Source organism: Heliangelus exortis, chromosome 15, assembly GCF_036169615.1.
Source record: "Heliangelus exortis chromosome 15, bHelExo1.hap1, whole genome shotgun sequence".
Taxonomy (NCBI): domain Eukaryota; kingdom Metazoa; phylum Chordata; class Aves; order Apodiformes; family Trochilidae; genus Heliangelus; species Heliangelus exortis.
The window spans coordinates 10,087,112-10,103,995 of NC_092436.1; the positions used below are offsets into that span (position 1 = coordinate 10,087,112).

Here is a 16,884-nt window from a genome sequence, read left to right on the forward strand (position 1 = left end):
ATCGCTACACCCCATGATTCCATGTTCCTCCCCACCTTTCCTGTAGCCTCCCCTGGGGCTCACAGGCACACTTGACACGCTTTAGGGGTTTTCTGAATGTTTATTCACCATGGGCTAAAAAAAAAAACCCCACACTTTCTCCCACCTCAGGCCGGCTTGCTGGCCCGAGAAACAAGAGGTGAAACCTGCGGTATAACTACCACAGAAGATGCGAGGACAGGCGGGTACGGAGCGGCTCCCGCCTTCCGGTTCCGCCGTGCCCGGTTCGGTTCCGCCCCAGCGGACCGTGCCCTACCCCGGCTCAGCCCGCCGGGCCCCGTCCTCTGCGCAGGGCCCGCCGGGAGCTGTAGTTGGCGGGCGGTGCCGGCGCGCAGCTCCGGTCCCTCCCGTCCCTCCCTCCATTCCTCCATCCCTCCCATCCCTCCCTCCCTTCTCGGCGTGCGGGGCCATGGCCGTCCGCTCCCTGCGGCGTTTCGGGTCCGTCCTCTCGGCGCGGTGCGGCAGGTAGGTGAGGCGGTGCGGGTGCTGCGGGGAGGCTGCGGCATCCTCAGCCGCTCACGGCCGCCGAGGGCCTGTGGCCGGCCCGGTACCAAACGTGGCAGAACCCAGGGCCTGGAGCGCCCGGGGCGGTGTGGGCCGGCGGCGAGCTCCGGAAAGGCACCGTAACCCATCCCCCTTCCCCTCCCCCGGGGGTCACTGGTTTTCCTCTCTGAGGGTCTCGCTGCTCCTCGGAATGCCTGGAGGAAAACCAGTAAGCAAGATGTTTTCCTGTGAAAGTTGATGTTTTAAGGAAAAATTCGTCTTGAGGGAGAAGAGTTTCTGCGGTCACGTTGTGAGGGTGTTTCCTGCGGTTACGCGGACCCGCGGGTGGTTTCTCTGTCTCTTTTTGTCCATCCGGACCATTTATTCGCAAACTGTGTGTTTAATGGATTTTTATTTTTGGTAGTGATGCAGCACTGTACTTTCAGTTTTGTATGCATTGTACTTTTTGTTTTGTAGCGGGAACAGAGTCAGTGTAATGGTATCCCTGTTTAGACAGAAAAGCAGTGTTCAGGGGTATTTTTGGACGTTGTGGAATATGACTTATAAAAGTGAAATACATAGCAGGTGCTTGGGTTATTTGAGTGAAATGTGGCAAGTGAAAATACGTCAAAATGCATGGTTTATCCTGGAGTTTTTTCTCTGGAAAAAAAAAAAAAAAAGCCCAAAAGATCACTTAAATGCAATAAAATAATTGTGTAGCACATAACAGAAACTTGTGTTTGGGAATCAATATAGATCCAAGTCTGAATGTCCTTATACTGTCATACACTCTCATGTGTGAACACTGCTTTGGCCCTCTCAAAATAGTGACCAAGTTTGAAATAAGTGACTTTGTCCAAAGGGATCTGAGCAGGCTTTCTTCATGGAGGACCACCAGAACATGCCATCTCTGTGAAATTCCTCTTTGTACCCAAATTCTCTGGCTGTGCCTGTGTTGTAGCCAAGAGGAACAGAGTGGTGGGCCCACACACCCACTACGTGCATCTCAGGGGCTTCTGACCCTGGACTTGCTGTGGTCTGGGAGCCTCCTTGGCCAGTTTAGAGGATCACACACAGAATCACAGAATCATCCAGAAAGGACCTCTGAGATCATCAAGTCCAACCCTTGATCCACCAAAGCCATGGTTACCAGACCATGGCACGAGCTTATTCTCCATCAAAGAGGAATCCACGTGGTATTAATCTGTGGTATCACTTCCTGATGAAACAGAAAGCAGTAATTGGGGGAAATTCGAAGATTTTCTTCCAAAGCACACTTGTCTGAGATAAAACACAAGCACAGATGTTTCTTTGTGTCTGATCATTTGTGTGCTTTGTCACGCTGATTTGGGAAGAGGAGGAGGAGGCATTTAAGGAGAGGTAGGGAGGGACTCTGTGTTTAGACAAAACATGACAATTCTTAAAGTGTTGTGCCTGTGCTACAGAAAGAGAGGTGGTTCCATTCTGCCCAGAGATCTGCTCTTGTTTAATCCTTAAAGACAACTTGCTTAAAGCATATGGATACCATCAGCTCCCCAACTACATTTATCAGTTTGGCTTTCTGTGACATAAGTTTGTAAATCATGTATCACCAGCTCAGCTCTATGCTCACTCCTTTCACAGGCTCTGGGACTGCCACGTGTCTGTCACTTCAGAATGCGTCAGTTTCCTCCAGTGGGATTTCTGTCTATTTTTAGGGCAGCTGTGATCATTACTGTATTCTGAAGATGGAGTACAGGGCAGGCTGTAAATAGCATTTGCCATTTTTAGCTGAGTATTTCTTTCATTGGGGAGGAGGAAGTAAATTGAGCAGCGTTTTCAATTCCACATGGCAGTTCCAAAGAATTCCCTTTGGAGTTCAGTCTGTGGTTCTTTTTTTCTTGCCTGCAACTTTTAAGGCAGGTGTGTCTGAGCAGCACGTGGTAGCCAGGACATTTCACTGCAATGGGGGAGTGTTCTGGGTCTTGGTTTCACATGCTCGGAGAAAGGAGTCCATGCAGGGAGCTCTCTGCTTCACGTAGCTGAGGCACCAGTTCATTCACGCCCCTCTCCTCCTACACAGGGAACACCCATCCATGTAGTGGAAATCACTTGCAGAGGGAAGTGACTCACTGATTTTTGCTTCTTGGGTGCCAAAGAGTTAACTCATTTGTCTATTTTTTTAAAGACACAGGAGTCTAACCTATGAAGTGCCTAGCAAGGCTGCTTTCTCCGATGCATTTCTCAGCTGCATCTGTGGTTCATCTATGAGCCATACAGATGTGGTTCATCTGTAGCATGGCTACTTTCCATCCCTGCCGCTCTTTAAGTGAAAGGAGAGGTGGTAAAGGACAAAGCTTTTAGCTGGTGCTTACCACAGACTTACCTTTTAGTTATAAAGGGAGATTTATTTACAATGGAAGACCTCTGGTTTCATCTCTTTCCTGTAATTTTGAAGAAGTTCTGTTAACCAGTCAACAAAGTGAAAGTGACAAGCATCTTAAAGGTAGTTCAAGATGAGGCCTTTTGCCCCAGACAGATCTCTCTGCAGCCAGGGTTAAAGTGTGTGGTTTTCTTCCATCTTGGCATTTTTGGAACCCAGAACCACAGTGGCTGGGCAGCTCTTTGAAAAGAGCCTGATGCTAGACCCTCCTGTGGTTCTTTAAAGATCAGTGCAAGGAACACTCTATTCCAGAGCAAGTGTATGTAGCAGAAGCACTTTCAGACTTGTGTTTGATAGAGAGTGGTTTGACACAGATCATGTTTTAAGTACCCACTTAATACAAAAAAAAAATTGCATATGCAAATGTCTGCAGGTGAAAAAAGGAAGTTTGTAATTGGTGTTGTGGGGTGTTTAGCAGTGTTGTATTAAATAAATAGATAGAAATAGATAGATAGATAGATAGATAGATAGATAGATAGATAGATAGATAGATAGATAATCTCTTAAACTGTACTTTGGTCACAGAGCTGACCCAGTCTAAGCCCTGGCTGCCACCTGGAGAGGGACATCTCTCCCCTTGTCCTTATTCTCTCCTACATCTCAGCAGGCTTCCCATGCCTGTCTTCCCTTTTGTACTGGCACTTGCACTCATTTACTCTGTCAGCAAACCTATTCAGGGGCACAGACAGAACAGTCTTTTTGTTTCACAGAGTTAGTTTTCAGCTGGTTTAACTCCCTGAACCTGCATTCTGCACAGCTCCAGGACTGGAGTATAGGGAGACAGACCAGTCCCTTCCAGTTCCTGCTATAAGCTCATTTTGGCAGGACTGCTGAACAACACTTAGGCCTCGTGACTGATATGATGGGCCCAGAAGCAAAAGCTGTGCACTTCTGTGACATTGTGCCAGAGCAATATAACCTTGCTGAAAAGTAAGGAAGCTTAACAGTGCTGGTGTGGTAGCATGAACTCGGGGGTATTGATTCTGGGGCCTAAATTAGTGTTTTTGTGTAGTGTTGAATTGTGCTGGATAAACACAGGCACCTGAGTTGGTGCCACTGCAGTGAATTCTGTGCCTTGTTGCATTTCACTTGGTAGATGTGTTCTTGGTACATGCAAAGCCCCTCCACTAAAGAAGATGTTAAAAGTCCTGCTCAGAGGAAGAGCTCCTGTGTTCCCAAAAAAGGAGACACCCTTCATTGTTAAGCATTTACCAAAATGTTTCCTGAATGGATCTGGTTTGAAAGTAAATTGAACAATCTGCTGCAGATTCTTTCTGGTGTAAGGTGTGAGAGGGAGTTGGGCCAATAAAAGAATTTTTCAAAACCTGTTTCTTTGTGTTTCTGTGCAAGTTGTCCATATTTTCTGAAAAAGAACAAAAATTTTATCTAGAATTCTATGCACCTTTTTTAGGAAAGCCTACTTTTAGAAATGACACTAAATATGAATTCTTCTTTTTGACTGTTGTTACTTACCTTTCCTTTTTTTGTCACTAGTTTATATTTCAGGGGGTCCCCATGTGTTTTCAGCACTGCAGCTCAGCAGAGAAGTACAGGAGATGAATGTGGCCCAGAAGACCCCCGTGATGAATCCAAACATCCTCTGTCTGACCATGCCTTGGAGCACAAAGCCATCAAATTGGAAGAACAAGTCAGGGATTTAACTGTGAGTGTGCTTCTGGTGGCATCATGATGTCCTGACTAGCATCACATATCGTGTTGCACCAGATTGTCTGAGAAGGAAAGTCCTCTTTAGTGACAGTGGCATGGTGGAAATGGTAAGGATCAAGTTAAAAGGACATTGAAGAACAGATGTGACTAAGGATAGATAGATAGATAGATAGATAGATAGATAGATAGATAGATGGGTAGGTAGGTAGATAGATAGGTAGATAGATAGATAGATAGATAGATAGATAGATAGATAGATAGATACTGCAGCACTGGGCAGTTCTGGAGATAATTGCCCTGAGAGTACTGCCATACCAAGATATAAGTCAGCTGATTGCAGATTTGTTGCTGAGACCACAGACTTGCCTGCTGGAGAAAGGAGTGTCCTAATAGCCACACTGACTCATGCAAAAAGCAGCATCCTGATAGTGCAGGGTTCAGTTGGGCTGCACCCTGAATGCTTCTGGCTCCCACGTGGGCTTTTTGAGGGAATTGAAGTTGTGGTGATTAATCAGCAGGAGAAGAACTTGGGTTTGAATGTAATGAAATTGCTGGAGTGCAGCACAACCTTCTGATGTGAAGTGGGCTATTTTTAAATTGTTCCTAAGGGATTGCTAACTTGTCAGGGAATGGGTTTTACCTCTCTTTTTGATGTCTCCTCTCGCTTCTCTGGTTCCAGGAGCGGTACCGGAAAGCTTTGTCAGATTCTGAGAATGTCCGGAGGAGAACGCAGAAGTTTGTGGAAGATGCCAAGCTCTTTGGTAAGCAAAGTGATGCACAGATGTGTTTACCACAGTTGCCTGCCTGCCCAAATGAGGATAAAATGCTGAGCAAGAGGGTTTTTTCTCCCCACCCCATCCTACCCTCATTCACTGTAAAGTCTGTCATGATGTTTGTCCTCGACTGTTGGTGTCTGGGCTTACTCGCTATTTTTTCTGTGTGTTCAACTCTGTCCTATCAGATTTATCTCTGTGACTGTTTTGTGATAAAAATGCCCAGTGCAATTGAGTGTAGCTCTTTAGACCTGGCTGAAATTAATAGGTTCTTCTGTGTCCTGAGAGTTGGTTCTGGAGAGTGTATTTCGTACTCAGAGCTGTGTCATCAGGTTGTGATCTCCTTCACTATATTAACAGCCTTTCTCTACTCTAGCTTTCAGGAGGTAGATCTTGCCTGGGACAAAGGTTGTCAGTTTCTGTATCAGAAATTCTGTGAAACTTCTACAATAAATATTTCAGCATCAATGAAGTGAGTTAGATGTTTAGCTTTGGCAACAGAGGAAGGTGAAGGGGGAAGAAACTAGTGTTTAATTGTTGTACTCTGCCAGCACTGTGTCTGAGAATGACAAACTTATTATCCATAAGGCATGAATCTTGGGAGTTTTTTTTTTAGTTATCTCAAGTAGCTTTGAAACTTAGAGCTGTTCTGTTTTCCTACCAGCCTACCCATTGTGCTATAAATGGCTGTTGAGTTTTGGGATAATCAGCACTGTTGGTTTTGAGATGGGATTTTTTTTTTCCAAGCTCCTTGAATTTTAGATGCATTATTCTTCAGATTTGGAGAAAAATGGGGTTCTTTATTGGAAGTTGCTCATTGAGAGAGACACAGGAGTCTTAGAGCAATTAAAACAGACTCTGGTGCAAGAGGAAGTGGCTGGTAATTGGTGCTTCTGTCTGCTCCTTTGTTGCTTCTCCTTCATGCTTCTTTGTTCTGTGCATGTTTAAACATGTATGCACAGTGTAATACACCACTTCTGAAATGTGTAAGATCTAGGCCCATTTTTCTAATGAAAATAGTGGAAGACTTTTTCATAACTGACCCAAATACCATTTTTTCCAGTCCTTTCACAGTAGTTTTAATTTCTGAATAAAAATGTAGATGTACTTTTGAAAGGTCATGTATTATCTTTACTTCTCCCCATTGTGTTTGTTCACTCTGTGCATGGGCATGAGTGTGAGTTGTTTGGCAAGATATTAGTGTCTGTGAGACTGTATGGGAGGGTGTGGAACAGTGTGGTAAGTGACACATCTTAGTTAATTGAACTTTTTGGAGTGAAATGCCAATGTACTTTTTTGTCAGGTATGCTGATGTACATAGATGTGCCTTTTCTGCATATAGCTTGATATGAGTAGTCTTTAGATTGCTACCCATGTAATGCTAAAGTTTTGGCTACAGGATGGAGAAGACATGGCCTGCTCTCACTAAAGTAATGGTTCAAATCAATTAGTAGCTTTAAAGGTGCTTTTAAACTTCCATAATTTTGTGCATGTCATTGGTACCTGTAATTGTACATGTCATTGGTACATGTAAGCTGCCCTTCATTTACTTCCTGCTTCTTTCTGCCTGTAGGGATCCAGAGTTTCTGCAGGGACCTTGTGGAGGTAGCAGATATCCTGGAGAAGACTGCTGAGAGCGCTGCAGAAGAAGCAGAACCTTCTGATCCAAATCCAACCCTGAAGAAAATCTACGAAGGCCTCTCTCTCATAGAGGCCAAATTGCAAAGTGTGTTTGCCAAACATGGCCTTCAGAAGATGAACCCTGTTGGTGGCAAATATGATCCCTATGACCATGAAATAGTCTGCCACGTGCCAGCAGAGGGGCTGCAGCCCGGCACGATCGCGCTGGTGACTCAGGATGGGTACAAACTCCACGGCCGCACCATCAGACACGCGCTTGTCGGCGTGGCAGTGGAGTCACAGGAATGACATGGGCTCAGCCCGTGGCATCTGGGACCTTACTGAGCTGGGGACCCTCAGCACACAGTCACAGCTGCAGCTGCATGTCTTTCCTTATTTATTAAGCTAGGTTTGTATTGTATGTTGGCTTCTTTAAAATGTGTGCGGGCGTTTTGCCGTTCATTCTAAGGTACTTGTGTATTTAATAATCCTTTTTGGAGTATGTGAAGTAGTACTAGGAGTCCTGCTATTTGTCAGAAATGTGGAACTGTGGCCCCTTTCTCTGTTGCTCATTCTCCATTAAGACTTGTAATGGGGAAGAGAGGAGAGACGGGAGAGAAAGGGAAATTCTCTGAGAGCTAAGGAATCTTGTCTCCTGATTCCATCTCTTCGAGACAGACTCCTGCAGTGGCCTTCAGGAAAATAACTTCTCTGCCTCAGTTTCCATATCTGTGTTAAGGGAACACAATAATACTTACTGACCTACCTCACAGGGATGTGGCGAGGGTTTTCGTTTGCAAAGCACTCAGAAGAGGAAAAGCTCAAAGAGCTGAGTATTATTATCAGGCTGGTTTTGATGTCTTCCCTTGGCCCCAGACCCCTCAGTTGGGAATGATCACTTGAAATGACATTTAGGAGCAGCTTTTTCTCATGTCACTTCAGGGAAACAATCCTGAATTAAAGAAATCTGTGTTGTACTACAGTTGAATAGGGATGAGGTTATAATTAGAATTCTGTTGTTAGGTCAGACTTTAAGGTGTTAACATTTGTTCTCCAGGTAAAACTTCAGCTTGCCTCCTTGTTCTTAAAGGTAAGCCAGGTAGTGGTTCTTGATGGAGCCAGAAGACTGTTCTCAAATCTATCTTTTCCCAACCAAAAAGTATATTTTAGAGGAGTTTAATCTGTCTTCCCTGATGGGTCTTTGTGCAGCGTTCAAGCATGATAAACTATATGCTCTTTGTTGCAATTGCTGGCAAAATGGAGATATGCCCTTAAGCAGGAAATCTGGACTGTTGTATTTTCTCAGCTCTCCAATAATGGTACTCAGATAACACTTAACTTCCAGTTCACATTCAGATTCTACTTTTGTGTGGTCATGGAAAACATTAAACCTTTAGGGTTTTGATACAAGGAGAAAAATATTTTCTACTAGAAATCTCAAGTGTCCTTGAACCAATTCTAGCAGTGGTGACAAGAAAACAAGAGAAGCAGAAGGCTGAGGAAGTGAAAACTAACCTCAAGCTGTCCTCTTAGTTGGAGACATGTAGTTGTTGCAGCATGGCATATGTATTTCCCAGTGGTCCTTTTGCCTGGGGGTCATTTATCTCAGGTTGAAAGGATGGAGTCACTAAGATCAGAATTTGAACTTTACAGAGCAGGATCAGTATAATGACAGAAGAGTTAGATAAACCAGCCTATGGTCTGCACTACACAAAATCAAAGCAGGAATGGTTGTTTTCAGGTTTTTTACCTACTGATTTGTTAATTCCTGTGGGTTTTTTACCTTCTGGGATTTGATCCATAGCCTGACAATTGAGATCCACTCCACAAGCTCTAATCGTGGTGGATACCATTGCAGGTTTGGGAGAAAGGTTATTTTTCTCCCAATCCTTTGAAGGCTTCAGTTGCATAATCCTTTTGTGGTGGACTTCAAGATTACCACAGCCTCAGTTATCAGCTACAACAGTCTTTCATCTGGGGAGACTATGGAGCCAGTTGGTTGGCACTGCAGAATTTTCAGGAAGATGCCCATTCCTAATATTCTTCATGCAAGCTGCTTGTGTGACAGCTGCATGTGGTTGGCCTGGTAGCACCTTCTGAAGTGCAGTTTTTTGCCCTTGTGTAGTTAGGTTTTCAGGCAGGTACTTGACATTCCAACCCTGAAACAGTGCTTCATGGCAGCCTGAGACCATTTGAACAAACCTCTTGTTCATTGCTCTTGTTTATCACGTTGTAAATTTCATATACACAGGACTTCTCTGCCATTGTTTTGCTGGTCTGCATGCTGAGTGAATCACCAGATTATACTGGAGATTAAGACAAAGAACAGGTAAAATATGAAGCAAGCAGAAGTCTTGTTGCTCTGCCTCAAGACTGTCTGCAGCCTGTTCTGAAGAAACTGCAGCTGGAGGGAGAGGTTGGGTTCTCTGCTGCCTCTTGGCCCCTGCTCTGTCAGTTGAGACTTTTTGCAATATGAGGGGAGAGATGGTTATGGAAACTAACTTTGAATGGGGAACTTTATAAACAAAGAACTAAAAAAAGGCATTTTACACAACAGGTAGTTTTCTTTCATAGAAAGACTGCAGCCTTACCTAAGCTGGATTTAAAAGTAGTGTGGGACCAGAAGTGATGTGATCCAAATCCTCTTTAAGCTGACCCAAGGAGCCACTTGGCTGTGAAAGTATACCACAGCTACTTGATCCACTTTTGAACTATTTGGTAGGTCTGCCTGTCTCCTCAGCTAGTATTCACCCATTTTTGCCTTAAAGACATACCCTAAAATACACTCCTGACCTTCTGTCTGTAATAAGAGGTTATTGATTCAGTTCTTGTGTCTGGGATCCGAGGAACTGTTGTGTGGCTGCAGCAGGAATCTGAGGGATCCAGTTCCTCTGCAGTCTTTCTCATCTTCCCACAGGCCTTGTTCAAGTTTGGTCAAGTCATTTTACCCATTTTTGCCCCATTTTTTTCAGTCTATGAAACTTTTACAGATGTTAGTGGTCTTTTATGATTACTGAGAGCTGTAATAACCTAACCCTAACCCATTGCTTAGACACTCTTTTTACAGAAGAGATACCAAAGAGATAAATACTGTACCTGTTGTTTGTACTAGTTTCTGCTTCTTCTGAATGGTGAAGTGAAAATGAAATAACCAAACCTGGATTCCATCACAGAATCCAGGCAAAATGTGATTCTCTTGCCTTTCAAGCACACTTAATGATCTCTTTTGTTGTGGATGTGATTGCATAAGGGTGGATTGAATTTCTCCTTTATAGATTTCCCTTGCTCTCTTGTCTGCCCTGGTTGTGCAAAGCTTGCACACTCCTCACGGTGGGGCAGGGTCCCCAGTGGTGCTGTTATCCCAGAGAGGAGACTGACCCATCAGCTTTTTGTCTCCAGTCACTTTACTCAATGACTGTACAATAAAACACAGGAACAGGGTAGCAGGGATGGAGAGGAAATGTCACATGTGTGGCAGCATCATAACTGACTGGGAGCAGTGGCAGAATGTGAATGTTGCTTTCTGGACCCTAATTTCCCAGTGCTGAAAGAGGCAGTTGTTACAAACCGATAGTTGTTATCAGTTCTTTAATTTTTTTTTTTTTTTTATGTATTTAAGTTTTGTATGTGAATATTGTAGTATTTTTTATTTTAAAATGTGAGATGTTTGATGTTCCTTGCTGTTCATACTGCCAAATGAACAAAGCGCTGCTTATCTCCAAAAATCTAAGTCCATTCAGTGGAAAGCCTGTATATATTGTATCTTTTTTGTGTTTCTGTGCTCTTTGTTTACCCTTAAGGCTCTGGCTGTATGAAAGACAGATTGAAGTGTGGGAATTGTGCAAGTAATTGACAATGACATTGGAGTTAATGTTGGAAAGGGCTGATTTCCTTTACATGTCCAGATACTGTCATTTTGCTAATTAAAAAAAAAAACAACCAGAATTACAGTTGCTTCTTTTTCCTTTTTTACCTGCCCCAAATTGCTGCTGCTTCCCAGTGCCACTTCAATTGGATGGGACTGAAGTTTCTCGCTGTCACCAATCTTATTGTCTAAAATAAGATCTGTAGTCCATGGCAGTGCAGAAATTTGTTAATAACATGTTGAACAGTCCTTCAGGTGGATGCCAAGAAATGCACATGTGTCTGTGCCATCTCTCCTGATCCTGGTGAGCTGTTGGAGATTTCTGCACTGAGCCCATGTGTGTTGTTCTCTGCTTCTGAGTCTTACCGCCCACTCAGGGACCATCACAGAGAGAGAAATGCTGTCTGTCAGCCTTTGATGGTTGCTGCAGAACTCTGCCAGCACTTGACATGCTTGATGTCTGGTTTTCTTTTTGCTGTCCTGTTCTCTCACAGCTCCACTTTGCTCCACATTTCTGTGTGTGGCAGTTCAGGTGGCTTAAGGTACAGTAGTATCCACAGGTAGGTTTTGCTGTCAGGGATTTGCTGGAGAAAATATCAGAATTTCTCTTAAGGGCTGTGATTGTAACATCTCATTCTCCATGTGTCATCTAAAAATAGCTGGGCCTCTATTCCTGGTTTTGTCTTGCCTTGTAACACCCAGTGCTATGTCAGTGGGCCTTGCTTGCCTTGTTCTAAAGATCTGAATGCCTCGGAGCACTTCTTGTTAGGAAAAAAAACCTTTGCAAATGGCCTCTCTGGGGTGAGTTCTAACGTCTGTGCTAAAGATCTGCCAGCACAGCCTCCTTGTGATTGCAGAGGCAATATCCCATTGTATGGGCTCATCCTCATTCTTCCTAAAATCAGCTGTGATGGGATTGCTCAGTGTTTGCTAACCAGGAAATTGTGCAGCCTGATGCTATGGCAGTCATTTCTGGCTCTGCTGGTTTTTCTCTGCACCGACTGTGAGAGTTGGGAGTTTTCAAACCACAACCACCTCCATTTGCTGTAAAAGCATCAGAGCTTGTGAGCAGAGTGTTGTGTTTATGGATGCTTGCAAGCAGGGCATGGTCTGTTGTGAGAGGGAGGTGATGGGGAGCAGCACTGAGCTGGACTCCTGGGAGCTTTGCTGTGGGTGCAGACAGATTTCTTGTCACCCACAGCCACGGTGAAATCAGGCTGGTTAAGTAAGGGCTTGTGAATGAATGTTCTACATAGATACTTGTGTGCTGTGTTTTAAGCTACTTTGGGAGCAACATCTGCTCTTTTGGGAGACACTGCCCATTGTAAGGAGCTGTCTGAGCTGAGCCGCAGTAGTTTTGATCTGTGCAAAGCCCCCCACCTAAAAATGCTCACACCTGAGTTTGTGGGGTGTGTGTGCTCCCCCACGCAGGAACTAAGAAGTGGCTCCTGGCTGGGGGAAAACAAGGGAGCCTGTGCTTGTGTTGTGTTTTCTCCTGAGACAAAGTTCTGGCGATGGATTCGCAAGCTAAATTTTATCCCTTGGTATAGAGCCAGCCCTGGGTTACAGCAGGCTCTTGGCCTGCAATTACATGTCCTGCCTGTTCCAGAATTTTCACTCAGTCTTAGCTATCCTTTGTAATCTGAGCAGCAGCAGGCTCCCAGGTGGGATCCCCACGCACAGGCTGCCACCTTGTTTTGCCCAGGGCAGAAAGTACAAGTGAAGACTTGAAATGGCCTTTGTGTTGGATGAGCCACGTGGGATCCATCCTGCTTCCCCAGCCTGATGATCCATGTGCAGACTGAGCACATGGCAAACATGCTCCAGCAGCAGCTGGGCCTGAGTCCTGCCCTATGGCAGAGCCCCCAGAGAGAGGGGGAGAGGTGTTGCCAGGGGGTAGCTCCTGGGTTCGGGCTCCTGGGTTCACTGCTGAGCTGGTGATGCTGCAGAGCGCTCTGGTGGGCACGCAGCTACATGAGGAGCTGAGGACACCGAGGATCTCAGCTGTGGCTGTGCCTGAGGGAGTTCGTGTGCCATTCCCTGCACTTTTGGATGCTGAAGATCCCTGCTGATCCTCAGTGCCATTCACCGAGGACGGGAGACAACCACACGGACTGATTTTTGCACGGCTGCCGTGTCTCCTGTTCCGGCTGTGCAAATCCCTCGGGCTCTGCGGTACCCACCCTGCCCGCCTCGCCGCCGCTACCTCCCCCCCCATTACCGGGCCGAGCCTCTCCCCGCGCTGCCGAACCGGCTGCCAGCTCGGGCCCATCAGCGGCCCGGCGGGGCGGGGCGGCAGCGGGGGCCGTGGGGCCGAGCCCGCGGGAAGGGGCGGGAAGGAGCGGGCCGGGGCGGGCCCTGCTGGGTCCCCGCTCTCCGCTCTCCGCCCGCGCCATGGCCCGGCCGATCCCCGCGCTGCTCCTCCCGGCCCTCGCCTCCATCGTGGCCGCGCCCGCCGCCGCCCGCGCCCCGCCGCGCAGCATCGGTAGGAGCGGGGATGGGGGGGAAAGCGGACCGGGTGGGGAGGGGGCACCCAGCACGGGTACCGGCAGCTCCCGGCCTCCTCCCTGCCTGCGGGGGTGGGAGAGGGGCCCGCGGGGAGCTCCGGCATCCCTCCGCGGTGACAGCAGGGAATGTGCGGAGTATCCCCCCCCCCGCCGCCTTCCCGGGCATCCTTCCGCACGGCGCTGGCCCCTTCCCTCCCCGGGGGTCCGGGCGGGGGGCAGCGGCTCCCCCTGCTCATCCGGGGTGCGCTGCTGACCCAGCCGCTCTCGCCCCTTCCTGCCGGCAGCCGTGGTGGGCGCCGGGCTGGGCGGTTCGGCTGTCGCCTACTTTCTGCAGCAGCACTTCGGGCCGCAGGTGCAGCTGGATGTGTACGAGCCGGCGGGCGTGGGTGGCCGGTTGGCCACCGTCACCGTCAACAAGCAGCAGTACGAGAGCAGGGGAGCCTCCATCCACGCCCTCAGCCTCCACATGCAGGACTTCGTCAAGGTTCTGGGTGAGCATGGGCACCCCAGGGCTGGCACGGCCCTCTTCCTTGGGCAGAGAGGCTGGGGTGCCCCCGAGCTGTACACTTCGGGCAATGGGGAGGGCTCCTTCCAGTCCATCTTAGAACCTCGGGCAGGCGGTGACCCCCTCACTGTCCCTGTGCCCCAGCCCTGTTGTGTCCTGGAAGGGAAAGGGAGAGGGGACCCAGCAGAGCATCAGGGTGAGGGATCCTGATGGAATTACTGCACGGGAGGGGATTCACAAAATCCCACCAGTTTGTCCTAGCCACATCAGCTCCACAGGATGCCCCAACATACAGGGTCTGGCTGGGGTCCCAGCACCCCGAGATCTCCCTGGCTCTGGTGCTCTTCCAAGAGCATCTCTGCCCTCATCCTCACAATTTTGACACTTGGCACTGGCCTTTCCCAGGGGAGTGTGTTATTCCCATGGGGTGTGTTAGCCCCAGGGGGTGTGATAGCTCCAGGGGGGTGTGCCAGCTCAGCGGACCCGGGCCCCTCTGCTCCCTGCAGGGCTCAAGCACCGGCGGGAGGTGGCCGGGAAGAGTGCCATATTCAGTGGGGAGCACTTTGTCCTGGAGGAAACCGACTGGTACCTGCTCAACCTCTTCCGGCTGTGGTGGCACTATGGCATCAGCTTCCTACGCCTGCAGATGTGGGTGGAGGAGGTGATGGAGAAATTCATGAGGTAGGAGAGCCTGAGGGGCCAACGGGATACAGGGAGTCTTCCTTGGCTCCGGGATATCACCAGGTGCCCTGCGTTCCTGTCTCCTCCAGGATCTACAAGTACCAGGCACATGGCTATGCCTTCTCCAGCCTGGAGGAGCTGCTGCGCTCGCTGGGGGGTGATGCCTTCATCAACATGACCCAGCGCTCGGTGGCTGAGTCCTTGCTGGAGGTGGGCGTCACTCAGCGCTTTGTGGATGACGTTATTGCAGCCGTCCTGCGCTCCAGCTATGGGCAGTCAGTGCTGGTGCCTGCCTTTGCAGGTGAAACTGGGGACCCCCTTTCCTCCCCAGGTGACTCCCCTTTCCTAGAGTCCCCTCTGCAGGCAGGTTGCTGAACCCCCTTCCTCTTCCTCTCCCCAGGAGCCATGTCGCTGGCAGGGGCCCAGGGCAGCACCTGGGCAGTGGAAGGAGGCAACAAGCTTGTGTGTTCAGGTTTGCTGAAGCTGACCAAAGCCAATGTCATCCCAGCCATGGTGTTGGGTGTCTCTCTGCACAGCTCAGGTGAGCCTGGGCATGGGATCTGCTCTGGGTGGAAAGTGGGTGGTGGTAGCACAGGGATGCTGGGACAGACAGAGAGTCTTGGGAGACTGGAGAGGATCTTGGTCCTGGTAGAGTGTTTGAGCAAGGGCCTGGGGGTCTCTCCATCTCCTCCACTCAGCTGATCTGGTGGTAGCCCTGTGATACAGATCTTGGCCCTGGGGTTCCCCTGCCTCTTTCCTGAGGTCCCTCAGGTCTCTTCTGTGGCACCATCCTTGTTTCAGGCTTCCTCTGCAGCTCAGCACAGCAGAAGGCCTGGATAACTGGGGCTTCAGGGGTGGGCTGCACTGCCCCAGTCCTGCTTGCCATGCTAGGCTGGGCTTATCTGGAAACTTTCTCCATCAGGCTTGACAAAATGCTCTTTCTGCTGCCCTAAACCATCAGCAACTCATCCATAACCATTGGATGTTATGGTCCCGCACTGGTGTGCACTGGAAAGCCAGGAGATAAAGGCTGTTCTAGAGAAATGGGGGCCAGGACAATACCACTTGGGGCTCAGGGTTACTCCTGTCACCATCTCTTTTCAGAAGGGAGAGCCCTGTACCAGGTGCACTATGAAGGCAGTGAAGGCCAGGGCTCAGCTTTCTACGACATGGTGGTGGTGACAACTCCCCTGCACCCCAGCAGGAGCAACTTCACCTTTGAGAACTTTGACCCGCCCATCGCTGACTTCCCCGGAGCCTTCCAACCCTCTGTCACCTCTGTGGTGCATGGCTACCTCAACTCCTCCTACTTTGGCTTCCCTGACCCCAAGTTGTTTCCCTTCGCCAGCATCCTCACCACCGATACCCCCGACCTGTTCTTCAATGCCATGGACAATATCTGTCCTGTCAACATCTCAACAGCTTTCCGCCGCAAGCAGCCCCAGGAGGCTGCAGTGTGGCGTGTCCTTTCCCAGCAGCCACTGGACAAGCAGCAGCTGAAGACCCTCTTCAAGTCCTACTACTCCGTGCAGGTGACGGAATGGCAGACCTATCCCCGCTACGATGCTGCCAAGTCCCTTCCGCCCATCGTGCTCCATGAAAACCTCTTCTACCTCAGCGGCGTGGAGTGGTTGGCCAGCTCCATGGAGATGATAGCAGTGGCAGCCAAAAACGTGGCCCTGCTGGCTTACAACCGTTGGCATCAGGACCTGGAGAAAATCGACCAGAAGGACTTGATACACAAGGTGAAGACTGAGCTGTGACACTGGGGGAGGCAGTGGGCTGGGAGTTTGTGTGTGTAGTAGCCTGGGGAATATTTATTGCCTTGGGGACATCAGGGGGGTTGGGGCTGGAGAAAGAGGGCATTAGCTGTGTCCTGGATGACTTGAACCTGAGTTCCCCTCAGGAATACAGGCCCTGCCTGGTGTTGCTGTGTGTCTGAGCTGTGTGCCTCGGTTTCCCTGTTCCCCCTTCCCCAGGCTTTGCTGGGTAGGAGATTGTGCCTTCTCCTGTGCAAAAGGGTGAAACTCCATGGCAGGGCTGGCCCTGGCTGGGGCAGGAGGTCCTATGTCCTCTCCCATACCAGCCCAGCCCCACTCACTGAACCTGCACAGGGTTTGGTCTGCAGGGCAGGCTGTAATGGTGAGAGGTGCCTGGTGCCAGGTGCTCCCTGCTTCCTGGGGTTCCCTGACTTCCCTGACTCTGGGGCTTGGCTGTCTTTGGTGGGGCAGAAGAGCCTCCCTGGGAGAAGGCTGGGAATCACCCAGCCTGGGAAGGCAGGGCAGGAGGGGCAGTGGGATGGGCCAAGGCAAGGGGCAGCT

General features: G+C 49.0%; 2 protein-coding genes across 2 annotated transcripts; both read left to right on the forward strand.

Annotated features, from left to right (window-relative positions):
* The first annotated feature begins 232 nt into the window (after window positions 1-232).
* Window positions 233-10,603, forward strand: GRPEL2 (GrpE like 2, mitochondrial). Its single transcript, XM_071758370.1, has 4 exons — window positions 233-504; window positions 4,439-4,607; window positions 5,292-5,373; window positions 6,959-10,603. Exons 1-4 carry the CDS (start codon window positions 449-451, stop codon window positions 7,312-7,314), a joined length of 663 nt encoding a protein of 220 aa, XP_071614471.1. The 5' UTR covers window positions 233-448; the 3' UTR covers window positions 7,315-10,603.
* A 2,594-nt stretch (window positions 10,604-13,197) lies between these two features.
* Window positions 13,198-16,489, forward strand: PCYOX1L (prenylcysteine oxidase 1 like). Its single transcript, XM_071758863.1, has 6 exons — window positions 13,198-13,355; window positions 13,662-13,868; window positions 14,389-14,563; window positions 14,653-14,864; window positions 14,964-15,104; window positions 15,668-16,489. Exons 1-6 carry the CDS (start codon window positions 13,265-13,267, stop codon window positions 16,324-16,326), a joined length of 1,485 nt encoding a protein of 494 aa, XP_071614964.1. The 5' UTR covers window positions 13,198-13,264; the 3' UTR covers window positions 16,327-16,489.
* Window positions 16,490-16,884: the final 395 nt, after the last annotated feature.